Source organism: Mustela lutreola, chromosome 8, assembly GCF_030435805.1.
Source record: "Mustela lutreola isolate mMusLut2 chromosome 8, mMusLut2.pri, whole genome shotgun sequence".
NCBI classification, from domain to species: domain Eukaryota; kingdom Metazoa; phylum Chordata; class Mammalia; order Carnivora; family Mustelidae; genus Mustela; species Mustela lutreola.
In genome coordinates, this window is record NC_081297.1 from 74,535,492 (window position 1) to 74,562,558 (window position 27,067).

The 27,067-nt window shown below is 34.8% G+C and overlaps 1 protein-coding gene across 1 annotated transcript in view; it reads left to right on the plus strand.

The window, feature by feature from the left end:
- ABCD2 (ATP binding cassette subfamily D member 2) overlaps positions 1-20,275 on the plus strand; it is a 68,114-nt gene extending 47,839 nt beyond the window's left edge. The window contains exons 8-11 of the mRNA XM_059185646.1: positions 137-282; positions 5,389-5,473; positions 11,349-11,474; positions 16,704-20,275. Coding sequence (XP_059041629.1) covers positions 137-282; positions 5,389-5,473; positions 11,349-11,474; positions 16,704-16,923 — 577 coding nt within the window. The 3' untranslated portion in view covers positions 16,924-20,275. The remainder of the gene's footprint in view (positions 1-136; positions 283-5,388; positions 5,474-11,348; positions 11,475-16,703) is intronic.
- The last annotated feature ends 6,792 nt before the right edge of the window (positions 20,276-27,067 follow it).

A 27,067-nucleotide genomic window follows, 5' to 3' on the forward strand; every position in this document is an offset into this window, starting at 1 on the left:
ATACTCATCACCAGGTAATGAATGTAACCCTAGACATATGATATTTATAGTCTCCTCTGGAGTTTTCAGACCATGAGGTCTGAGTAAACTAAGATGGCTTTGTACTAGGATTCCTTGTGTGCTTGGTGTTTTATAGGCCATACATGTCTCTTGGAAGTCTTCGCGATCAAGTCATCTATCCTGATTCCGTGGATGACATGCATGATAAAGGCTATACAGACCATGATCTGGAATGCATTCTACACAATGTCCACCTCTATCACATAGTTCAAAGAGAAGGAGGTAAAGTCTACCACTTTTAAAATGCATTTGTTTAAAAAAAAATAAACTTGGGTAAATAGTCTATGGTTTAATGTGAACATATGCTACTATTAGAACATAAATACAGAAGACAGACTTTATAGCATTTATTGCTTTTCTATTACTGACATCCTCTTTTCTGCTTGGATTAAATTTCCTGCAGCACACTAGGCTTTTTATTGTCTGCTACTAGCATTTGAAAACAGTTTTTCCTTCATATTTGAGTATACAATTGTCCCTGAGGCCACCATCAGTCTAGATGTATGTAAAGTCTGTGACAGAAATATTATCCTGTCAAGTTCTCAGCTTATATTAAGCTTAATAATTTGAGAAGTAGATATCACAGAATTAGTTTTTTCTTTTCTTTTTTTTTTTTTTTAAGGATTTCATTTATTTATTTGACAGACAGAGATCACAAGTAGGCAGAGAGGCAGGCAGAGAGAGAGGGGGAGGCAGGCTTCCCGCTGAGCAGAGAGCCCAATGCAGGGCTCCATCCCAGGACCCTGGGATCATGACCAGAGCTGAAGGCAGAGGCTTTAACCCACTGAGCCACCCAGGTGCCCCTACTTTTTAATTTTCAGACCCACAGTCTTACCAACATGTTTTTTTTTTTCCTCTTTCAAGTAGCACATAGAGAATCAGATAAAATACAAACTTCTATAGTATGTGATTTATGCATAAGATATTTTTGAAAAAGTAGAATTAACACTTATACATATGAACCTAAAAAGGAATTACTTCCTAATAGTCAAATTTTTAAAATATTAATGTTTATTTAAATTCAATTGATTTACATATAATATATTATTGGTTTCAGAGGTAGAGGTCAGTAATTCATCAATCTTGTATAACACCCAGTGCTCATTATATCACGTGCCCTCCTTAAAGTTCATCATGAAGTTATCTCATCCCCCAGCACCCCTCCCCTCCGGCAATCCTCAGTTTGTTTCCTATGATTAAGCAACTAATAATACTCTCCAAAGAGTCCCACAACTATATGGCCAATTAATTTTTTTTTAAGATTTTATTTATTTACTTGAGAGAGAGAAAGAGAGTGAGAGAGAGCATGAGAGGGGAGAGGGTCAGAGGGAGAAGCAGACTCCCCACTGAACAGGGAGCCCGATGCAGGACTTCATGCCAGGACTCCAGGATCATGACCTGAGCCGAAGGCAGTCACTTAACCAACTGGGCCACCCAGGCGCCCAGTCAATTAATCTTTGACAACACAGGAAAGAATCTCCAATGGAAACAAGGCAGCCACTTCAAAATGGTGTTGGGAAAACTGGACGGCAACATACAAAAGAATGAAACGGAATCACTTTCTTACACCATACACAAAAATAAATTCAAAACGGATTAAAGACCTATATGTGAGACCTGAAACCATAAAAATCCTAGTAGAGAACATAGGTAATAACCTCTTTGACACCAACCTTCGCAACATTTTTTCTAGATATGTCTCCTGAGGCAAGGGAAATAAAAGCAAAAATAAACTACTGGGGCTACATTAAAATAAAAAGCTTTTGTGGGCAGAAGACATGAACAGATATTTCTCAAAAAAAGATATCAGATGACCAAGAGACATATAAAAATATGTTCATCATCACTTACCATCAGGGAAATGCAAATTAGAACCACCAGGAGGTAATAACTCACACCTCACAGAATGGCTAAAATCAACACAAGAAACAATCATTGGTGAGGATGTGGAGAGAAATAAACCCTCTTGCACTGTTGGTGGGAATCTAAACCAGTGCAGCCACTCTGGAAAACAGTATGGAGTTTCCTCAAAAAGTTAAAAATAGAGCTCCCCTGTGACCCAGCAATCACACTACTGGATATTTACCCAAAGAATAAAAAAAAACACCAATGTGAAAAGATACATGCATCACTATGTTTATAGCAGCATTATTTATTTATAATATCCAAGATATGCCAGCTGCCCAAAGTGTGCATCTATTGATGAATGGGTAAAGAAGAGGTGGTGTGTGTACATACATATAATGGAATGTTATTCAGCCATAAAAAGGAATCAAGTCTTGCCAATTGCAATGACATGGACAGAGCTAGAGAGTATTATGCTAAGCAAAATAAGTCAGAGAAAGACAAATACCGTATGATTTCACTCATATGTGGAATTTAGGAAACAAAACAAATGAGCAAAGGGGAAAAAGAGAGAGAGAGAAACCAAGCAACAGACTCTTTATTATAAAGAACAAACTGATGGTTACCAAAGGGGAGGAGCTTGGGAGGTTGGATTCAGGAGTGCACTTGTGATGAGCACCAAGTGTTGCATGGAAATGTTGAATCACTATATTGTACACCTGAAACCAATATTACACTGTATGTTAACTAACTGGAATTAAAAACTTCTTGAAAAAGACTCTCTGTAGAGCATTTAGAATAATGGCACATAGTAAATGCACACAAATTAGTAGCTAATGGTAAAATTACTACTCATAATATTAATACTATGATATTTTGTCTTTTTGTGATGGTACTTGATAGTTTATATGGATATTTCATATATATTATTTCATTTGATTCTTATAATCAGAAATGAGTCAGACAAGAGACGTTATTCTGTTTATTTTTGTGACATTTCTAAACATGAGTCACAAATACTGAAAATATGGAAAGCAGATTGTCTTTTTTTTTTCACACGGTCCTCTCCCTCCCAGTTTTAAAACACCAGGGCAGAATAAATGCTGCATGTTAATCTCGAGGAAATTATTTTGGGTAAATTTGAAATCCAATCACCTAAATAGAAATTTATAATAAACATGGACCATTCTATTCTTGTAGAAATCATCAAGAAGTTTAAGAACTTTTTAGAAGAATGTTCCAACCTTAATAATGTAACAGTAATTGTTAGGCTTATTGAGTGCTCACCTTGCAAAACACATTAAGCAATGTACATTGTCATCTTAGTTAACATTTATAACTGTCTCGTGATGTAGGTTTTAATAACCCCTTTCACAGGTGAAATTCAGAAGTTTAGAAACTTCCCCAGGGGCTTACTATTGTTATGACAGGGACTCAAATACAGATCTCACTTGAAAGTCAGTGTTCTGTACTAGGCCATGCCACTGTGCTATGCTATCTTCTAGCTTCTTAGATACTAATAAGAGCTGTTATATCTTTACACATAAAAAACAAAAACAAAAACAAGGGGGCTACTCTTTACTCACTTAATCATGTTTTTAAGCAAAGCTTGAAAGCACCTAAATTTGAAATGACATCACTTACTTTAGAAGAAGCCTACAGAAGTTATATTTAAACTAGCTAATACTTTGCTTAGAGAAATGCTTTGCTTTAAAGATGGAATTAGAAACTACCTTTGATTCCATGCACAAGGTTACATAATAGACAAGAGTAAAAGTGTTAACAAATGTTAACATGAACTAGAGCAATACCTACATCTCAAGGAAGCAGGAAAACTGTTTTCTTTGCTGGCTCAGCTCACTAAATCAGCATCAGAGGTGAAATTATAACTCAGACTTTTGATTTATATGTTCTATGATCAAGCAACATTGCCTACTAAAACTTTTGGGTTGAGTGGAACAGAGGACATGATTTATTTAAATATGTAAAGCTAAAGTTTCCTTTGACCCAAATACTTTTCTCTTGTGCTTTCTCAGTTGGCAGGAAAAAAAAAAAAAAAAAAAAAAAAAAATTAAGCCCGGACTATTTCTCCACTGTGTAGCAATCTGAACTTATTTTTCAAATCCTTGCTTGTGTTTCATAAATGCTATAAAATTCAGTTACAGAGAGAAATTGTATTTCAACAGTTTTCACTAGAAGCAAGAACTTTATTTAAATCAGATGACATTTTGAGATTTTTTTTTCCTAATATAAAACTGTAAGGATATGTTTTTAAAAGAACAGAAAATTCCTGGAAGTTTATCCAAAAAAAAAGGAACAGTGGTACCCACTGGGGAGTATTATTAGGAAATAGGGAAAATCTTTTTAACCTAGTGCACAAAAACAACAAGACTCTACACTTCCTATTTTCTTTCCCTTTGTCCAAGTTTATTTAGAAAGTTTAATAAAGGTGAAAATTCAGCTGATGGATAAAGAGGAGGGCAAAGAGCCTGAATTTTTTCCAAATGGGAGAACTAAGCCTTGAATACTTGGGATTTGGAATTGTTGTACTGAATGTATATGTCAAGTTTTGGCAGTCATTTTGCTCTCTGAATATCAGACATTCCCTACTCTGCTTTATTTTCTGATATTCTCACAGATAATATTTGATATGGCCATCTCTCTCATAGGCCCCCCCAAAAAGATAAGCCATAAAAATAATAAAAACCATCAAATTTTTAAATATTATAAAAATGTGTAACTTAGAAAATAAAAGTCTCATAATTCCATTCCTGGAGGGGTTTGTGGGGTGTGTGAGTGTGTGTTTATAGAAATGTAATCATAATTTATATAAACATGTATGCGTGTATATATCTATACATACTCATATAAAGTACCAGGCACATGGAAGCCATTTAAGTTAGTTTCTGTCTTACTATTTGTAGGCTTTGCAATAGGCCTGTATAAATTGTTGGCTTTTCTCCTACCACTGTCCAAAATAAGCATAGGTATACCAACTTTTTAGAGATATTCAGAAACAAATTTTAAAAGTGTCTGTATTTTATATTCTTAGGACATGTTTTATCAGCACAAGGAATTATTAACATTAAAAAATACGAAATCTGGAGGTGCCTGGGTGGCTCAGTTGTTAAATGTCCGCCTTCTGCTCCAGTCATGATCCTGGGACCCTGGGATCCAGACCTGCATCTGGCTCCCTGCCGAGCAGGGAAGCCTGCTTTTCCTCTCCCACTCTCCCTGCTTTTGTGCCCTCTCTCACTACCTCTATCTCTGTCACATGAATAAATAAAGTCTTTTAAAAATTTTTTAAAAATAAGAAATCTAAACCAAAATGCTTATAAATGAGGCTTTCTAGTATCCAAGCATATGTTCTATAAAATACCAGGTCCTTTGGTGTTAATAACTTAAACTTGCCAGGAATCAATTGTCCAGGGTAAAATATATGTTATATGTTATATGTAAAAATGTATGCTATATATTTTTAAGGATGGGATGCTGTTATGGACTGGAAAGATGTTCTGTCTGGAGGGGAAAAGCAAAGAATGGGCATGGCTCGCATGTTTTATCATAGGTAAGTATGCCATCGTTGTAAATAAAAAAATCTTTGGACAAGATTCAATGTCCTCCTCTTTAGTTTAAAATTATCTTCCTGGGGGATGGAGGGATGGACAAAATGAGTGAAAGAGAGTGGGAGATACAGGCTTCCAGTTATGGAATGAATAAATTGCAGAAAAAAGGCACGGCATGAGGAATATAGTTAATGACATTGTAATAGTGTTGTCTGGGGACAGACACAGCTACATTTGTGTGAACATAGCCTAATGTGTAAACTTGTCCAATTACTATGTGGAATACCTGAAACTATACAACTGTGTGTGTCAACTATACTCAAATAAAATAGAAAGAAAGGAAAAAAGGAAAAACTAATGCTTAGAATTTACAGGTTCAGTATTCTTGTTATTTCATTTCATGTGTTGGAAATCTCCCAGTACTTTTTCCTATTTTTTAGGTTGAGTAATGTTGGATGACAGAATTAAATTCACATATATCCTCTGTTTGAAAGGATTATTACTAATTTTAAAATGTGATGAATACATAACTACTATTTTACTGTGGTGAACACAGTAGGTAGGCATTCAATACTACTTCTGAATTAAATTATTAAATTCAAACTAAATTAACTTTTCAAGCACTCAGTAGCCTATTAAGCTCCTCCTTAAAAATCAGACATTTACTTAATGCAAAAAGGAACCAGCCAGCACAGGTCTTAATAGACTCAGAAAAAGAGAGATACAGGAAATAATTTCTCCTGATAAAACTTCTCTCTGCAACCAGCTTCATAGCCTTTTGAGGTTCAAGGATACCAAACACAAGAAGCTGGTAAGAAATATTAAAGCTATTCTGAAATATTTTTACTTGTCCTATTCTTCTCTGAAAAAAGATCTCTCTGTCTCTGTCTGTCTCTTTCTGTTAATCTTAGGCCTCTGGCAATGAGAATCAGAGTTGTATGCAAAGCAGGAGGCAGACAAGAAATACATTACTCAGTTTTAACAAACCATGTTGGGAAAAAAAGAACTAGAGTTATGTACACGAACGCCTAAATGGCACCGTTTATGGCTATAAACTGGGGCAGACGTGACACTCTGAAGGAGTTACAATAGAAGCAGAAATACTTTTATAGTGAACTTTAATAAAAGATAATGATAAAAGGAGCCATAGATGTGTGTGTGTGTGTGTGTGTGTGTCAAGGAAGCCTCATTAAATACTTAGCAGCTAGTTACCCCTCACTTAGTGATCAGTTGGCTATCATTTCTTTAAAAAAACCTTTTATTATGGAAAAAATATTAAAAATCCATCAAAGAAAAAATTGTAAGTTGAATCCCACGTCCCCACCACACTGATTCACCAAGTGTAGCATTTTACCACGTTTAACTTTTTGATTTTTTTTTTTAATTCTGAAGTATTTTAAAACAAATCCCAAATACCATGGCATTTTTCCTCTAAAAACTGTGGCATCAAGAAAATATAGGAATATTGTTTTACATAATAGCTACCATTATGTAGCTATTCATAACTAATAAAACTGATAAAAATTGAAGTCATCTAATACCAGGCTCATATTCAAAAAGTTTCACTAGTTGTCTCAAAAATATTTTCATAGTTGATTTGCTCAAACATGTTGAATTTTGTTGTTACATCTTTTAATCTTTTCAAACTAAAGTCTCTGCTACTCTGTGCCCCACCACCACCACCACTCAGCTGCCAATCTTGTATGTCATTGACTTGCTAAAGAAATAGGGTTAGAGATAGAGAACAAACTGATAGAGGGAAATGAATGGGAGATGAGCTAGATGGGTGATGGGAATCATCACTTGTTATGATGAACTGAATGTTGTATGTGAATGATGAATCACTGAATTCTACTCCTGAAACCAATATTGCACTATGTGTTAACAAAGAATTTAAATTTAAATATATATATATATATATATATATATGAAAAAAAAAAAAAGAAATGGAGTTAGTTGTACCATAAGAAAAGTGCTCATTCTAGATCCTCTGATTACTTCCTCATGGAATCTTTTACCTCTTTCTTTAATCTCCAATTTTTCTTGTAAACTAGAAATTAGAGCTAAAAGCATAATTACATTTTACTTTAGACTTTTTAAAAGAATATAAGATATTTATCTTTGAAAAAGGAACATATTTAAATAATTTTATTAAAACATAATTATATGTTCATTTCATAAAGGTAGAAAATTTAGATAAGTAAAAAAAACTATTATCTCATTACCTATGTTAAATAAAAATTCAGGTAAATTTTAAAGAAAAAATTGGCTTTATTGAACAATTTATGAATAAGACAGCAGCTCATCTAGCAAGTAGAGAGGAGCTCCAAAGGGATACAGAAAGAGAATAGTTTTTAAAAGCAGGACAAGGAAGTCATGAACAAATTCACCTCCTATTGGGAGTCTAAAGGGTCTTACTAGGTTGATTACCTCACCAATGTTGACCAAGAAAATCTAGACCGACCAGTTCAGATTACATTCCTGGGGAAGGTTGAACCAGCAGTCAAGTTAGATAGTAAGCCCCAGTTTGGTGACATGGACCTAGCACAAGTGACTATTTTGGGCCTGTAGGTGTCTGGCTAGAGTTTTTTTAATGAAAAAATATATTGTGTTAATAACATGGTGTTTTGGAATTTAAGAAACAAAACAGATGAACATGGGGAAGGGAAGGAAAAATAAAATAAGATAAAAAAACAGAGAGGGAGGCAAACCATAAGAGACTCTCAACTATAGAGAACAAACTGAGGGGATGTGGGGGGAGGGGAATGGGTGATGGGCATTTTGGAGGGCATTTGATGGAATGAGCACTGGGTGTTCTGTACAACTGATGTATCACTAAGTTCTACCCCAAAACTAATAATACACTATATGTTAATTAGATTGAATTTACATAAAAAATCTAAAGAAAACGAAAAAAAAAAAACCATGGTATTTATAATAATGTGCATGGTGTGTGTTGAATCACTACATTGTATACCTGAAACTAATATCATACTATAGGTTACCTAATTAGAATTTAAATAAAAACTTTTTAAAAAAGAGTTTGGCGAGCTAAAAAATTACAAACCAGAATTTGCTACCTCAGAATTTTTAGTGCAATGTATGTTAGAATGCCCCTTTCTTAGATGATGTGGTGAGATTCAAGAGTAAACTTTACTCTTTGACATTTATGACCAGCTGTTACCCACTATCACCATGAATCTGTTTGAGCCTTGTCCGTAAATATTCAGTAATATGATCACCAGCATACTTGGTGAAATATAATATGATGGGATGTAAAATGTGACCATAAATTTCCCACTGTGTTGGTGTGTTAATAAAATAAACCCTGTAACAAAGAGCAAGAGGCATTAATCTCAACCCAAAGAGATTTTTAAGTACTTGTAACTGGAAATAAATAGTCGATACTTGGTATTTAAAATATTTTGGATACAATGTGAGACTAAATGAACATCAAGTTTCAAGCATACCAATAGAAAGAAAATTTAGTGACCTATGGAAAGATCCATGGAGATGAGCAAGTTGTTGAAAAGCAGAATCTGTTGAGGGAAATCAAAATGAAATAGAAATTTTAAACCCAGTGAGAGAAAAGTAAAATAATGAGGAACTGCCTTTCCTCATCCTCAAAGGATTAGCAAGAAGATTTGAATTGCAGTATGAAAGACCTAAACTAGCTAAAATGGAGAATTTTGGCAGGGATTATTTAAGTGTCATAGTAGTATACTCTTTTTGAGAGGATTTTAATTTTAATGTTTAATGAATGATCAGAAAAGTTCTGTCCTAAGAGGAATAGATTAGGTCCTTCACAAAGATTCCTCTTCTGATGTCACACCAAAAGAAAAAGAAAGGAAAATCAGAAAAACAATATTCTCTAGTGTTTTATTTAGTTATGTCAGCCCAGATTCCAGCTATTGCTTAAGTACAAACACACACACACACACGCGTGCACGCACTCACACCAGTTCTGCCAAGAAAACAAAACTATGGAATCTATCTTGCATCTGCTAGCCTAAGAATTACCATGACCACTGAGTGTAAGATATATACTTTATTTCTAATTCTAAGATGCCATCTCTTCTCTGTTTAGCTCAAAGCACTCTGAAAAATGACACAGTAAAAAAAATAACTAAATTGCTAAAAAGAGATTTACACAGAAAAGGAAATATTTATCCCAAATTGTTCTCTTTTATTCTTTCTTTCTTCTCCCTTTTTTCTACTTAAAAAAATTATACACAAAACCGTAACCAAATCTGAGACAAAAAAATAGTGCTTAATACTTAAACAGAACAGTAACCAAAAGCCAACAAGTACAACTATTTCTGTTGATGCTAGGGGGACTCTCCAAGTGGTCTTTCAGTTCTTTGCATGGAGAGCAATTACAAAGTCAAAGCGGGTGTTAAAGCTACCTTGATTCCTGCGTCTACTTGCCTTGACTATCCTCCCTGGAATAGGTAACAGGATCCTATTAGTAAACAAATCCAGCTTATAAAAACAATTTAAAGTGCTAAATAAGTATGCTGAAGGAGAAATTATTACTGGCTTTAATGTTTACCTTCTCATTGTCATTTATTTTTAAAGATCAGAATATCTTCATGGAGGAAATTGTCCTGGTAAATACTTGATACTGATTTTCAGCTCTGAAATAAATACTGAATGACAGTGCATGAGCTGACCTTTGGTCCCATTAACAAAGCTAGTCACGTTGCTGAGTACCAAATATGTACCTAAAGTCCAGATAGGCTTGAAGGAAGACAGGGAAAAGAAAAAAGAAAGATAAGAGCAAGAGGGGTTGAGAGGAAAGGAAGAAAATAAACAGAAGGAAATGGTAGCAAATGTTAGGTGCCTGTGACTGTAGTAGATAGTCATTTCCAAAGTAAAAATCAAGCTAAAAAAAAAACTTACTGAGTATAATCAGAAAAATATTTATTGATTTTTTTTTTTTCCCTTAAGAATTTGATTGCAGGGGTGCCTGGGTGGCTCAGTGGGTTAAGCCTCTGCCTTTAGCTCAGGTCGGGATCTCCGAGTCCTGGGATCCAGCTCCGCATCAGGCTCTCTGCTCAGCGGGGAGCCTGCTTCCCTCTCTCTCTCTCTGCCTGCCTCTCTGCCTACTTGTGATTTCTCTCTCTGTCAAATAAATAAATAAAATCTTAAAAAAAGAAAAAAAGAATTTGATTGCAAAGCAGGGTCTCAGTGTTACCAGGTTAAATGCCTACTCTGCATTTGTCAGATTAGGCATACCATTTTTGCAGAATCTTGTAGCAGTGTAATTCCATTAATCATGCTCTGGTACTTACATGGTTGGTAAAGTTATCTTCTCAATAAATCTTTGCTAACAGGGCTTTTGGCCTGTTTGATAATTAGCTACTGTAATGTATTTTTCATGCAATTAGTCAGAACCTGTCACCAGGAATGAACTTGCCTTCTGTGAGAAAATGCACTCAGTGACCTGCCTCATCTTTCTTATGTCTCACACCCATGATTCACTCATCTGCATAACAATAAAGCCTATTGTATAGTGAACAGGCATCCAGAAATCTATTTAAAATTTAAAAAAGAATGTAATATTCTAATCCAAAGAGGGAAGATGACTACTCTTTTGCTTTATCATTTATCACCTTTAATAATGTCATATATTCTTTTGCTCCTTTAAAGTTAACATTGCAGGGTACCTCGCTGGCTCAGTTGGTAGAGGATGTGACTCCTGATCTTGGGGGTTGTGAGTTCAAGCCCCTATGTTGGGTAAGCCCCCATGTTGGGTATAGAGCGTACTTAAAAAAACAAATTAATGAAGTTAACATTACAACTCATATTGTCCATGTAAAGATTTATAATTCAAATAGGAAAATCATTCATTTATTTGTGTTTATTTTTTTCGAGACCAAAATATGCATTGCTGGATGAATGTACCAGTGCTGTCAGCATTGATGTCGAAGGAAAGATATTTCAGGCTGCAAAAGGTGCTGGGATTTCCTTACTATCTATAACACATAGGCCTTCTCTGTGGTGAGTGTTCTCAATGTTAATTTGCAATAGACGGCTTTTCTTTATATTTCTCAGAGAATAACTCTGCCTAAACTTTCACTATAGAGCATAGACTATTTCACTTATTTTCTACCTATATTTCTGTTAAATTGCTCACTGGTAGTGTAGATACCCTAAAACCTAACATTGTAAGATTAATGTGCTATTTGAAAATGGTTATCACATTCCAATAATTCTGAAAATAAATTGAAAAATTGAGTGATATTTTTAACTGAAAATATTCATAATGCATAGCATGTACTGGGAAAAATATATTTCTATAATTTTATATCATCTTTTTAGCCCTTTTTCCAAAATCCAGGAAAAAAATTCCACAATTTAATATTCTCCCAAATGATTAAGTTGGAGAAAACACAGGGGAAAAACTTTTCTAGAGGAGGAGTTTTGTTTTAAGGAAAAATGAATGAAAATATTTTCTAAATAACAGCTCATTAAACTCAATGGGATTTCCCCTATTTAAAAAAAAAAACAACACTTTTTACCATTCCCCTACTTTTCTACTGATTCATCACATAATAATAGTTGCTATTGCAGATTTAGCACCTATTCTGTTCCAGGTTCATTTTATTTAAGTATCATAACAACTCTATATTGAGTATAGAGTACAGTCTAATTAGACCCTTACAGATGAAGAAACTGAGAATTAGAAAAATGAAGTAATTTCCATGATCACACACTCTATACTATAGTATGCTGCTCTACTTATTATAAGGAACTCAAAATGCACTGTATATGTAAGCCATAAAAACACTTGTTCATTCATAGTACACTCGTCTACTTGGATATTTCTGTTCCTTCAATCAAAATCTTTTCTTTTGATATATTAGTAACTACAGTGGACTCTGTACACATTAGTCTCGTCTTTCCCAAGGGACAGAAAAGACTTCTTTCTCTCCATAGCAGGTGGCTAATCACATTCAATGCCAAAGCTCTCGTCATGTACATGATTTCAAACCAAGGCTGAGTAACAAGCTTTATTGGAGTTAGTCCTGGAAGCCATTCTAGACTTTTCACTGTATAGGGAATGTTTACTTTAAAACTATGAGTTAACTGAGTATGCAGTTCAGATCAGGCTTTCATTGTTTAGCATTCTTTGATTCTATGTTCTACTTCTGTTGAGTAGATAGTAATCTATTTTTACTCTCTACTTAAACATTCGAATTTTTCATAATTTTTTCCCGCAGAGAGGTGACCTGAAAATAGAGCATTTCATGAAGTGACCTTTTCTATAGAACTATGGAGTTTGTCTCTCTGTCATTAAGAACTAATTGGCATATGAAGTGATAAGAGCCTGACTTACTAATCTCTTCAGAAGCAGTCTGGATATAGTCCAGGATGAGTACATGGCAGTGAGTGTGATTCCTCTGACTTTTCCCTGGAGAAAATCAAGAGGAACTGGATCTTTACAACACATTACATTGGTCTATAAATCTCCAAATCAGTGACAACATAGAATCACACCAGAAGAACTCTTGAGCCCTTTCTGGTATGGACTTGTCATTTCCAAACATGCTTCCTAATTGATCACATGTTTGGATAACATGGACCTAGTCTTAGTTCTGGAGCTTTTCTGACTTTGTCAATAGATTTACTATGCTATTCTGTCATTCAGTTCCTTATTCAAGTAACCTAAAGAGCCACTGAAAATATATTCAGCCATTTTTTTTTTCTCATAAGGAGCAAATAGGTTTTTGTTGTTGTTGTTGTGTTTTTAATTTATAGCAGTTTTATGTTGTTGTTGTGATTTTATTTATAGCAGTTTTATGGTCACAGAAATATTGAGAGGAAGGAACAGAAATATCCCATATGCTGTGCCCCCACAACATGCATAACTGTATTATCAACATTGTCCACTGGAGTCATACATTTGTTATGACTGATGAACCTACATTGACCCATCATTATGACCCAAGGTCCATAATTTACATTAGGGTTCACTCTTGGTAGTATACAATCTAGGGGCTTAGACAAATAAATAGTTGCATATATCCATCATTATAGTATTGTACAGAGTATTTTTACTGTTCTAAAAATTCTCTATGCTCTTCCTATTCATTCCTCTCTTCCCTCAAGCCCTAGAAACCACTATCTTTAATATCTCCCTGGTTTTGCCTTTTTTCAGAATGTCATATAGCTGGAATCATATAGTATGTAGGCTTTTCAGTTTGGCTTCTTTACTTAGTGATAGTCACTTAAATTTTCTCCATGTCTTTTCTTAGCTCATTTCTTTTTAGCACTGAATCATATTCCATTGTTTGGATATAAATAGTTTATCCATTCACCTACTGAAGGACATCTTGGTTGCTTCCAGTTTGGGCAATTTATAAATAAACCTCCTAGAAACATTCCTATAAATGTTTTTAGGTAGACACAGGTTTTCTCAGCTCCTTTGGATAAATATCAAGGAGTGCCATTGCTGGATCATATGGTAAGAGCGTGTTTAGTTTTGTAAGAAACTGTGAAATTGTCTACCCTAGTGACTGTACCTTTTTGCAATTCCCACCGGTAACGAATGAGTGTTTCTGTTGCTCCACAGTCTTGTTGGCTTTTGGTGTTATCAGTGTACTGGATTTTTGGCCATTCGAATAGATGTAGAGAGAACAAATTTCTAAAGCAAATTTTTAAAGCAAGTAACAAAATCTGTAATTTTCTGCCTTTTAGCAAGAGAAATGTGTTCTTAATTGTAGCTATTTAGAGTACATTTTCCCCTAAAACTAAAAATCATGTCACTTCTGCATTACAAATTAATTTAGACATTGTACATTCAACACATCTATCATTTCTTATTTGGCTTTCTCCCTAGATGAAATTCTTATTTTTCCTGAAAAGATTTCCATAGAGAGAAAAAAATATATTATATTTTCCCCATGACAACAAAGCGGTAATTGTGGATTTAAAGATTAAAATCAATCAGTATACAGAGAGGTCAGAAGTTACAGATGCTTATTAAATTATTTGATTCTTGGATAGAATTATACCCCTGGGGAAAATAATACATTATGTGTTAATTAAATTTTTTTTAAAAAAAGAGTTATAGCTTTATACCTACCACTTTCCTAAGCTTGATCCTATTAATACAGGAAGCCTACAGATTATTTCCAATGAGCCTCAGTTAATATAGTATCTTCCTTGAAAATCCTCTAAGTCAAACCCTGAAATATTATTTTAGCCCATTATATAGAACATACCTTTGAATCTCAGGTCATGAAACACCCATACATTTTCTTCCTCCCATGTAGAAATCAAATAATGTTGTGGGACTGGAGTGACGAGCCAAACCTTCATTACACATTGAAGATAGAAGTTGCCCAAGATCAGAACTATTGCATTTTAAAATTACTCCCAGTTGTAATACGTTAAGAAAGTCCAAGAATTTTAAAAACAAGATCATTAATCTCTGTCATATGTTATCAAACACATGAACTTTCAACTTGAGAGTGATTTTTAGCCTTTTAGACACAGTTTAATACAAGGTAATGTCCTCCTCTTACAGCATGATCTATCCAATCAGAATAAGATGAAACCAGAGGTCCTTCAGTCAATGAACAGATAAACAAAGTGTGTAAGATCATGCAGTGGAATATTATTCAGCCATAAAAATAAAGACAGTACTTTAAGCAGCCATAAAAGGCATAAAAGCCATAAAGGCAGCCATTAAAATAAAGGCATGTATTAGTAAATACATACTAGATGAACTTTGAAATAATTTTAAGTGAAAGAAGTTAGTTACAAAAAGTCACATACTATATGATTATATGTATATGAAATGCCTAGAATAGACAAATCCAGAGAGAGAGAAAGGAAACTGATGGTTGGCAGGGACTGAGCAGGGGATGGGGCTGCTAATAGGTATGGGGTTTCTTTTCGGGATAATGAAAATATTCTGGAATTGGACAGTAGTGTGGCTACATGAGCTAGTGAATCAACTAAAAATTTTTCACTGAAAAGAATGAGTTTATGGTATGTGAATTATATCTCCAGTGTAAAAAACGAGGTAAGTCTACTTGAAATAAACCCACTGATCATAGTAAATAATGACAGATGAGAGCTTAAAAGGGATCAAGAAGCAGGAAAAACTATAAGGAAAAGATAGGAAAACTGGGGACACATAAGAACATGGGCCACTTCAGCATAGTGACAAGATGGAGGGGCTCAGCCATGCAGGGCCAACTCTGCTAGCATTATTGTCTCCATGCATCCCCCACAAATCCCCGAAACCAGAGTGACTTTAGCCTCTCCTTAGGACAAGATGGACTGTCTCCTGTCTCATCAATAAAATTATCTCTAAAAAAAAAAAAAAATTATCTCTATGCTTCTCTGAAGTTTCTAATTATGAATCAGAGCCATGAGAAAGAAAATTACATTATAAGAAAGCATGGAAGTATCTTTAAAAGATTTTTATCGAAGAGTAAATTTTTTTAAAGTGTTTTAAAACTTTTTTTTTTTTAAATATGCTCCACACCCAGCATATTACTCACAACCCTGAGATCAAGACCCAAGCTTAGATCAAGAGTCTGACGCTCAACTGCCTGAGCCACCCAGGCACCCTTGAATTTTCTTTATTTTTATTAGTTCCCCCCCCCCCCCCGTATAACCTTTAAAATTTTTACTTTCTTTCCTCAGCTTCCTTTCCATATTCCCATTCTAACTAGGCTTTGTTATTTACTCAGGAGTCATACTGGGTTTGAAGATAAATTAATTAGATACAAATAGCATGACTTCCTTAGCAATTCATATATATTCAGGATATAAAAGAAATTTAAGATAAGCAATAGAATTTCCAAGAGATCAATGACTTCTGGGGTTAAAAAAAAAAATCACAATATTCAACCTCTTAAGGGATTCTTTTTTTTTTTTTTAAAGATTTTATTTATTTATTTTACAGAGAGAGATCACAAGTAGGCAGAGAGGCAGGCTGAGAGAGAGAGAGGAGGAAGCAGGCTCCCCACTGAGCAGAGAGCCCGATGCGGGACTCGATCCCAGGACCCCGAGATCATGACCTGAGCCGAAGGCAGCAGCTTAACCCACTGAGCCACCCAGGCGCCCCAACCTCTTAAGGGATTCTTGAAAATCAAATGTAAAATAGGCACCTTACTTAAAATTTGCCTTTGAATATCAACTGGAATGATAAACCTAAAATGGCTTTTCACAATTATTGCTAATAATATTATTTCATTTTTAATTATGCAGGAAATACCACACTCATTTATTACAGTTTGATGGCGAAGGAGGTTGGCGCTTTGAACAATTGGATACTGCTATCCGCTTAACACTGAGTGAAGAAAAACAAAGGCTAGAATCTCAGCTAGCTGGAATTCCCAAAATGCAGCAGAGACTCAATGAACTATGTAAAATTTTGGGAGAAGACTCAGTGCTGAAAACAGTAAAAGACAAAGATGAGACATCCTAATTTGTTTTGACATGTTTTAAAAGTTAATTTTTAGCTGAAGACTCAGTCTGTTACAGTGCATGCATTGTGTTTAAGCTAAGCACGGAGAAAAAAGAAGAAGAAAGAAATGTTTTATAAAACTTTAGCATCAAGGAAATACATGATCTGACTTTTCAGAAGAAAATAAACAAATGCATTATGTGAGATTAGTCATTTTGGCTTATACTAATTCCTAGCAAAAGTCTAATTCACCCTGTCAAACAGGATTTTCTGGGTGAATTTATGAAGAATACCAGATTTACTATGTGTATGTGATGTGTCTGAGGTGCTTAACAAACATGGGAGATATCTTGAGAATGGAACAACTTAAGAACAGCATATGGTTTGAAACAGGTGCATAAAATTAGAAATTTGAGTAATGTTTCAGTCCATTTATGGTTATTAGTTTAATAGGTAGAATTCATGTTCATCATTACTCGCCAACTAAACCCTGTATACAAAATAGCTGACAGTCTGATAAATAATTTCAATATGAAAAAATTATTTAATGGCAGTGGTTGAAAGAAAGAAGCATGGCTTTACATGTATAAAATGCCATATTCTTAAATTTTAGATTTTGAGCATCTTACTATGGGCACATGACAAATTAGTTTTAATGAGAATCTTACATATTCGTTAATAAACTCGTTCATTTTAAGAAGAGAATTGCCAATACAGAAAAGGAATATCCCAACAATGTATGTCTTAGCCTATTACTTTGCTCGGCAGCATTATCTACTGCAACTTCTGTCCATAAATACTCAGCTTGGTTTTGTGCTCAAAGGAGGAATCCATCACATTTTTAAATAGCAGTGCTGTAAGAGAATATAGAGATTCTCAAAATCACAGTAGTAATAAAATGCAATGAAATAGCACTTTATAATTTACAATCCTTGTTTATATCATTTCATTTTAATTCTTGTGACAGTGTTTGAGGCAACTATTATTTACCTCGTTCACTTTTGAGAAAATTAACACTCAGACTTACTTTTATTATGCAATTTATTTAGGGAACATCCAAGATCAAATGAAGTTCGGATTCCTTATCCAGTTCTATTTCCACTTTCCACTATCATCCTTGAAATCTAACTGGGCTATGATATCAATAAAACTTAGATGAGATGTTGAAAAAAAATAAATTTGGTAATGTTAGTGGTATTATTATTTGGTTATTGATTACAAGAAGTGGAAATTAAATACAAAGTGGAAAGAAAGGTCATTGGGCTTTGATTTAAAAAGAGCCAAGAAAGCAAAATTTTCAGCAACAATGCACTCATATTGAATATTAACATACCTCTACAGCTAGCAATCAGAAGGGAAATTCATAGTGTTATAGGTAAATTTAGTATTTATTGAACATAATGAGAAAGAATCTGCATGGAACAGTCCATATAAAATAAATCTTACCTATTCATGTGCCCTGACGTTGGAAGTACACAAGCCAGAACTGCATTTTAATCTCCTATATTGCCTATGCCACCATGTTGATAGGCCAGGAAAAATGAGAATTATTAGTTGTTAGTGGTTTGGGGTTTTATTTACATATTTAGACACAACCATAATCAATGCTAAGTCAGTGATTCCCAAACTTTCTCAAGTGTAGAGGACCTAGAAGTCATTCATTCATGATGACTGTAGTTGAACAGCATGACATTTTCACATTTTCAACTCTGCCGTGCTAATTAAGACATTGTTAGTTATCAATAAATGTAACCATCTCAAGTGAAGGAATGCAGGATAAAATCCTGATCAGTACATCTGTCTAGGTTTTTCTGTTAGTATCTCTAGGTACTCATATTCTTTTGTCAGTTACTGCTTCTTCCTGTTAGAAAAGTGAAATGGGTATCCCCTGTTTGAAAAAATGCATGGAGCCAAAACTTAAACATGAAAACAATGATCCATTGATCTTAATTTCTATATTAGCAGTTACTCAGTTTATACTGCTGTAGGGAACAGCGTGAGGCAAGCATCTTACGTTAACTTTTCAAGGTACAAAAAGAAAATGAAAAGTCCTCATTTGAAACATGTGCATAACTTCCATGCCTTAATTTTCACAATTTGAAAAAGAAAGCATTTAGGACTTGATATATTGTGTTTTGAAACCTAGAAACGAATGCCAAAACAAATATTAGATTTGTGATTAACCCTTATTTGATACATCCTACCAATGAGCTGAAGTGAGTAGGATTCATTACAATGTACGGGATTTAAGAATGTTTACAATTCTGTACTAAAACTGTACACACTGTAATTTAAATGTTACAGTTCTAAGAAAAACATGTTTTACATGAGCTTTTTTGTGCCTATTTTCTGAATTTTCATCAAGGACCAATATCCTCTAATTTGGAGGGGAGATATCTGTGATTTGAATTTGTACTGATGTACCATTTGACTATTTCCAAAATGGTCCAATGAGTATACCATATTTTACTATTCTTGTAGTTGTATTTTATGAAAAAAGGTGAACAAAACTGAGAAACTAAAGAGGGTAGATGAGGAAAGGAAAAAGAAAATATTTCCATTTTCCAAAGTACTTTTACCATGTTATCTATTTGCCCAAATTTTTGACTTCTAGGATTTGGGTGTTTTGTCAAAGAAAGCTATAAGTTTAATGGAACTTAGATTTGTAAATGGGCACTCTTTGGCTAACTTCTGAACTTGAAAAATAAGTTGCATTCTATGAAAATGTTGCATTTTATTTCTTCAGCATGTATTGTTAGGCCAAGCATGAGTCTAAAATAGTGTGCGTTCTTGTATACATGACAATGTTTAAGAAAATCCCTCTCAAGGAATCTCAAGGAAAATGATACATCCTGATATTTAAAGCAGGTTTATATTTGTTACAAAAGGAATGGTTTTCCCTTGATAATAATTTGAGTTTTGTGTCAAATTTTGCTCTGTCAGTAAAGGAATAAGTGAATATGTTAGTTTTTTATTTGAGACCTTTGTCCCAAGTATAATTTCATAATTGGCAATAGGCTTAGCCTATTAAAGTTGTTTGGAACAATTTTTTGATTCCATAGCCCAGAAAAATTTGTTACTTACTGGAACCTAGACCTGGAGAATGTTACACACTTCTGAGATGTGCAGAAAATGGTAATGATTATTAAATTATTGATTAGGAGATGTCTTTGATAGAATTACTTTATGGGCAAATAGTATTCTCATTTAGAAATGTAAAGTACTTTCATATAACCCAGGGTGTTGACATTTCTGCTGATATACCTTTAGGTATGTGAAATATGTTTTAGAGCTGTACTTGTCATGTTTGCGACATGAGAACTTTCAGATGGATGTATAAAATATTTTTATTAAAAGCAAATCCCTTCTTCCATTGTCAGTGCCTTTCTTGACTACCAATTACTAGAGTGCTTTACAGATTTTATCGTGAAATTTCCAAAACTAGTTATCTACACTTAAACACAGGGCCTGTGTTAATGAAAGCAAGTGAGAAAAATGTCCTAAGGGTAAAAGTTACTATATAGCTAAACTAGAATGTGGCTGTGTGTGACTACTCTATAGTATAGTCTCTTTCCAATGAGCAGTTACTTGAAGGCAACATTTCTTGTGAATTCCTTAAATCCTCATCAAAACCATTTGATTAATCAAAGGAATTACAAATTGTTCCAGGGGTAGAAAATGTCCTATTTTTATATTTTAAATGACTGTTGGCTATGTGTCTACAGACATCTCACTTACAAGCTGTACAATATGCAATCTTTTTTTAGGTAAATATTTTTAAATTATTTTTATTAACATATAATGTATTATTTGCCCCAGAGGTCCAGGTCTGTGAATCATCAGGCTTACACATTTCACAGCACTCACCATAGCACATACGATATGCAATCTTATGTAGTACTATGAACAATAGTTCCCAAATAGTTGCTTAAACATTTATTTTCTTTATTAATTCAACACACACTTACTTATTAAGTACCAGCCTATGCCAGGCACTGTGCTAGGTTTTACAAATAAATAAAATATGGTCCTTGTCCAAAGAAGTTTACTGTCCACTAAAAATTAGGAAAATGAGTACCTTGAGAGGAAAAAGTCGATAGCTACTATGTATTATTTACCAAGAAGGCACAAAGCATTGCATATACTTGACTCACCACATCTTCACTAAACTGTAATTTAATAAAAGAGGAAGGTGAGGACAGAAAAGTTAAGTAATTCATCCAACCGCATACAGCTATTAAACTGTAGAACTGAAATCAGAAGCTAGCAACATTTGATTACGAAGTCTATGCAACTCCCTATCACTTTCCTTTTAATTAGTTTAGGTCAATTTTCATTATAACTTTTAAACTCTAAAGTTATAAGTATATTTTTCACTGGCTCAAAGTTTCTGATTAACCAAACATGCATTTTTTTCATCTAAATAGGAAATGCCTCAGAAGTTATATTTTCATTGTTATTATAAATGTAGGATGCAGTCATATGGGAGAAGAACCAAAGGCAACTTTTCAAATGTTTTGAGGAATAAATGTCCAAACTGGTTAACATTCATTCATTTAGTAAATATTTATTGATGCATTCAAGGCACCATGTACTGTGTTAGGGATTCTAGGTGAACAGCACAGACTCCGTCTCAGTCCTCATGAAATGTTTTAGTATGCCAGTATTAAACAACTGTATGCCCGTTAGATGTTGTGGTCCTGTCTAAGTGCATCTTTGTTTTGTAGTATCTTCTCAACTCTTGTTATTTCATGCCTACAACCACTCTGTTGCAACATTTAAGCAATTAGCATTTTTCTGACACCGGGATTCCCTTGATTACACATTTAAAGGCTTCATAATCCTCATGCCCTCTAACTTGGTCTAAATGACAAGATCCAATAGAACCAGTCTGCAAGGCAGTATCATCCTTCACCAGGAGGTGCTCCCGTATTTAGCATGTTGCCTTGAAACCTGAGAAACATTATCTTCTCAAGTTCAGGTCATGTAAAGTGAACCAGTTTGGGACAATGAAGAGTATCTCACTAGTGTTTACACAGAATACAGATAACTGTAGCAGTAAAGTTCCAAAAAGCAAAAATAAGATTGAATTTAAAATAAAAAATAAGTAATTATAAAAGTGAGTACACAAGTCTTCTAAAGTTAAGGACATTGAGAATTACACGCTCTAACTCAGTACTTGTTACCCCATGTAGAAGTTAGTGATTAAATATTCACTTCATGTGTTATGTTATTTAATACCTATAGTAAAGATTACGCAACAGTGAAATAATGAAATATTAAACACCAATGACTTGTCAAGTCATTTAATTGTAGTTAGTTTAATCCATATAAAATAGGAGGCAACCCTATATATCAAATATATTATTTAACTTTCATCTCTTGAATATATTAAATTTAATAATTAAAATGTATTGGGTCTACAAATCCCTTTTTAATTGAAAAATATAAAAGCTTATTCTAATGAATATATGTAAAATGAATGTGAATAATATGAATATGTATGTACATATGTAGTTACACACATACAAAAATAGGATAAATACTTTTTTAAATCCCAAATGGAACATTTACAAAATTTGATCACTTATCAGGCCACATAATAAGTCTTGATAAAGTTCAATCAATTTCTATCTGGAAATAAAAGAGGAATTGGGCCTGAACTTCATGTAAATGTATAAAACTACAAAAGTTTATGCTAGAAAAGTGCCTTGGGACTCACATAAGGATGGGGTAAAAGGAGTCCTATAATAAGATCTCATTTTTTGGAAAGCTACTATTAAAAAAAAGAAAAGAAAAAGAAAGCTACTATAAAGTGACATTTTGCAACATGCAGATATTGATAACACAAGTGTGATAAACAATGATGAAGCAAGTGTCAAAGCCCCTTGTTCAGGCTAGCTGCTTCTTCCATACGACAGCCTTCCATTCACAAAGGTGATGTGTAGATAAGTGAGGTTAATGCAGACCCAAGCACAAACATATATTTTTCTGCAACCTAACACACACACACATACATGCACACACACACACACGAATTCTAAAAGTTTAATACAGGGATACCTGGGTGGCTCAGTCTGTTAAGTGTCTGCCTTCAGCTTGGGTCATGATCTCAGGGTCCTGGGACTGAGCCCCACCTCAGGCTTCCTGCTCAGTATGGAATCTGCCTCTTCCTCTCTTTCTGCTCCTCCCGGCCCCCCACTCCCATTCTCTCTCAAGTTAAAAAAAATTAAAAATTAAAAAATTAAAGTTTCATACAAAAACAGCACAATAATTTTGAGGACTTAAGTAGCAAATGATTTTTTTCTATTGTGATTAAAAAAACATAAAGTTTACCATCTTAAACATTTTCAAGTGTACAGTTTAATATTGTTAAGTACATTTACATTGTTGTAAAACAGCATCATCTTACAAGTTGGAAGCTCTATACCGATGAAGTAATAGCTTTTCTTTGTTTCCCTCTCCTGCCCCTGGAAACTATAATTCTACTTTCGATTTCTGTGAATTTGACTATGTGAGTTACTTCACACAGTGGAACTGAGCAGAATTTGTCCTTTCGTGATTACCTTATTTTGTTTAGTATAATGCCCTTAAAGTTCATCCACACTGTGACATGTGACAGGATTTTCTTCCTTTTTAAGGCTGAATAAAACCCATTGTATGTTTGTATCACATTTTGTTTATCTGTTTTTCCATTGATAGAGCGGGTTGTGTCTGCCTTTTGGCTATTGTGAATAATACTGCTATGAACATGGGCGTGCAGATATCTCTTTGTGATCCTACTTTCAATTCTATTGGGTACATAGCCAGAAGTGGTATTGCTGGATTGTGTGGTAGTGCTGGTTTTAATTTCTTGAGGAAACTTCATGCTATTTTCCTTAGTAGCTATATCAATTTACATTCCTGCTGACAGTGGACAGTGGTTCCAATTTCTCCACATTCTCACCAACACTTGATATATTTTAATAGTAACCATTTTAATGGGTGTCAGGTGATATCTCATTTTGGTTTTGATTTGCATTTCTGATGATTAGTAACTTGAGCATCTTTTCATATATTTCTTGGCCATTTGTATATCTTCTTTGGAGAAATGTCTACTCTGAATATTTTTTTTTTAAATTAAGACTTGTTTCATAATGTTCAAGGCCCTCCATGATCTGGCCTTAATCTCTTTCCTCTGCTTCCAAAAAGCTGTCTCTCCTTATCCTTCCTCCATCCCTCTGTTCCTCATGAGGAACAACAATGGCCATGGCAGGTAACCAAAACCAAAATGAGATACCACCTCACACCTGTCAGAATAGCTAAAATCAACAAGTCAGGAAACAACAAATGTGGCAAGGATGCAAAGAAAGGGAAACCCTCCTACACTGTTGGTGGGAATGCAAGCTGGTGCAGCCACTCTGGAAAACAGCATGGAGGTTCCTCAAAAAGTTAAAAGTAGAGCTGCGCTATGATTCAACAATTGTACTACTAGGTATTTACCCCACAGATACAGATGTAGTGATCCAAAGGGGCACCTGAACCCCAATGTTTATAGTAGCAATGGCCACAACAGCCAAACTATGAAAAGAGCCCAGATGTCCATTAACAGATGAATGGATAAGGAAGATATGATATGATACACACACACACACACACACACACACACACAATGGAATAGTACTCAGCCATCAAAAAAATCTTGCCATTTGTAATGACATGGATGGAACTAGAGGATATTATGATAAGTGAAATAAATCAATTAGAGAAAGACAATTATATGATTTCACTTCTATTTTCAACTTAAGAAACAAAACAGAATCCTAAGGGAAGGGAGGGAAAAATAAAATCACAGAGGGAGACAAACCATAAGAGACTCTTAATCATAGGAAACAAACAGGGTTGCTGGGAGGGAGTGGGGTAGGGTAACTGGGTGATGGACATTAAGGAAGACACTAGATGTAATGAGCAATGGGTATCTTTATGTAAGACTAATGAATCACTGAACTCTACCTCTGAAAGTAATAATACACTATATGTTGATTAATTCAATTTATTTTTTTTTTTTTTTTTTTTTTTTAAAGATTTTATTTATTTATTTGTCATAGAGAGAGAAGCGAGAGCAAGCACAGGCAGACAGAGTGGCAGGCAGAGACAGAGGGAGAAGCAGGCTCCCCGCCAAGCAAGGAGCCCGACGTGGGACTCGATCCCAGGACGCTGGGATCATGACCTGAGCCGAAGGCAGCCGCTTAACCAACTGAGCCACCCAGGGGTCCCGATTAATTCAATTTAAATGAAAAAATTAAAATAGCCCTCAACCAGTATCTCTGGATCACATTGGTCAGTATTATTTATATAGCTTATTTCTCCATTTATCTTATTCACTTATTTGCTACTTGATTCTCTCTGCCTATGACTCCTACCCTCCTTAGATTGTAAACTTTGAGAACCAGGAATTTTGCTTACGTTATTTACTGCAGTATTCATAGCACCCCAGAGCAATAAATAGTAGATACTTTTAAAGTATGTATTTAATAGGAGCATTAATAAATGAGTGAACAGGGGCACCTGGGTGGCTCAGTGGGTTAAAACCTCTGCCTTTGGCTCAGGTCATGATCTCAGGGTCCTGGGATCGAGTCCCACATCAGGCTCTCTGCTCAGCAGGGAGCCTGCTCCCCTTCCTCTCTCTCTGCCTGCTTCTCTGCCTAATTGTGATCTCTGTCTGTCAAATGAATAAATAAAATCTTTAAAAATAAATAAATAAATAAATAAGTGAACAAATAAATAAAAATAGAGCAAAAGAACAAATATATGAATAGAGAATTAAACAATTTAATGAGGATGAATGAAATCACTGAGGGAGAAATATAAAATGAAGTGCACTCTTTCCTTAATATTCTTGCATATTAAGCCCACACTGCTAGGTAGAACTATAAAGTGCAGTTTGTTTTGTTTTTTTTTTTCTTTTCTGCGGAAAGAAAAATTGAGCATCTTGGGGATTTCATAGTATTTGTTTGATCTGCTTTATCTCCTCTTCTCCAGAGTAAGTCTAAAAATAATACTCTGATTTTACTCTTCCCAACAGGATGCTTATTATATAACTTTTTATTAACATTTATTTATTTATTTATTTTAGAGCGAGAGCATAATGGGGAAGAGCAGAGGAAGAGAGAGAATCTCAAGCAGACTCCCCACTGAGCATGGAGGCAGGGCTGGATTCCATGACCCTGAGATCATGGTTAAATGGGAAACCAAGAGTCAGATGCTTAATGGACTGATACAGCCAGGGGCCCCAGCATGCAGATTATAAAAGTTTCACAAACATTTCTTCTAATTCACTGATTCACTAGAAATTGGATATCCCTTTAACTGTCTAACTGGACCACCTCTCTAACTGCTATGTGTTTTCTCTTTCTGTGATCACAAATGTGTATCTTTCCTCGTTCTGCTTCCCTGGATAGGTCCAACACCCCTCAAGTTAAGTAGACCATGCCCAGGTTCAAAGACACCATACCCTCATCACTCTCAATCCCAGTGCCTGAGTGGCTCAGTGGATTAAAGCCTCTGCCTTCAGCTCAGGTCATGATCCCAGAGTCCTGGGATGGAGCCCTGCATGAGACTCTCTGATCAGCAGGGAGCCTCCTCTCTCTCTGCCTGCTTGTGATCTCTGTCTGTCAGGTGAATGGGTAAAGTCTTTAGGAAAAAAAAAAAAAAACTTTCTTTAGATTAGTCATGAATGGACTTTTACTTTCTTTGATGTTTATATAAAATCCAATACTAACAGAGCAACTTTATCCTAATGACCACTGGACTTCTGATGATAAGAACAAAAGGGTCAATTCAAAGCAGAAAGCAAATTTCAATTCCAACCTATAACAAAGCCTGTAAGAGTACAGCACCTCTTATGGCCTCTGTAAGAGCCACGGCAGGCTGTCCCCACTTCAGCATGAACATTATTTTGAGTTAAAAGCAATTAAAAGCCAGCAGATTCAGGAAAAACTTTTTACCTCATCCTCAACTGCCTGCTGGCACAAGGAGGAAAGCTATTAACAGAGATTCTTCTTAAGAAATTTATCTACAGGGGCACTTGGATGGCTCAGTGGGTTAAAGCCTCTGCTTTTGCTCAGGTTGTGATGGGATTGGGCCCGGCATCAGGCTCTCTGCTCAGCAGGGAGCCTGCTTCCAC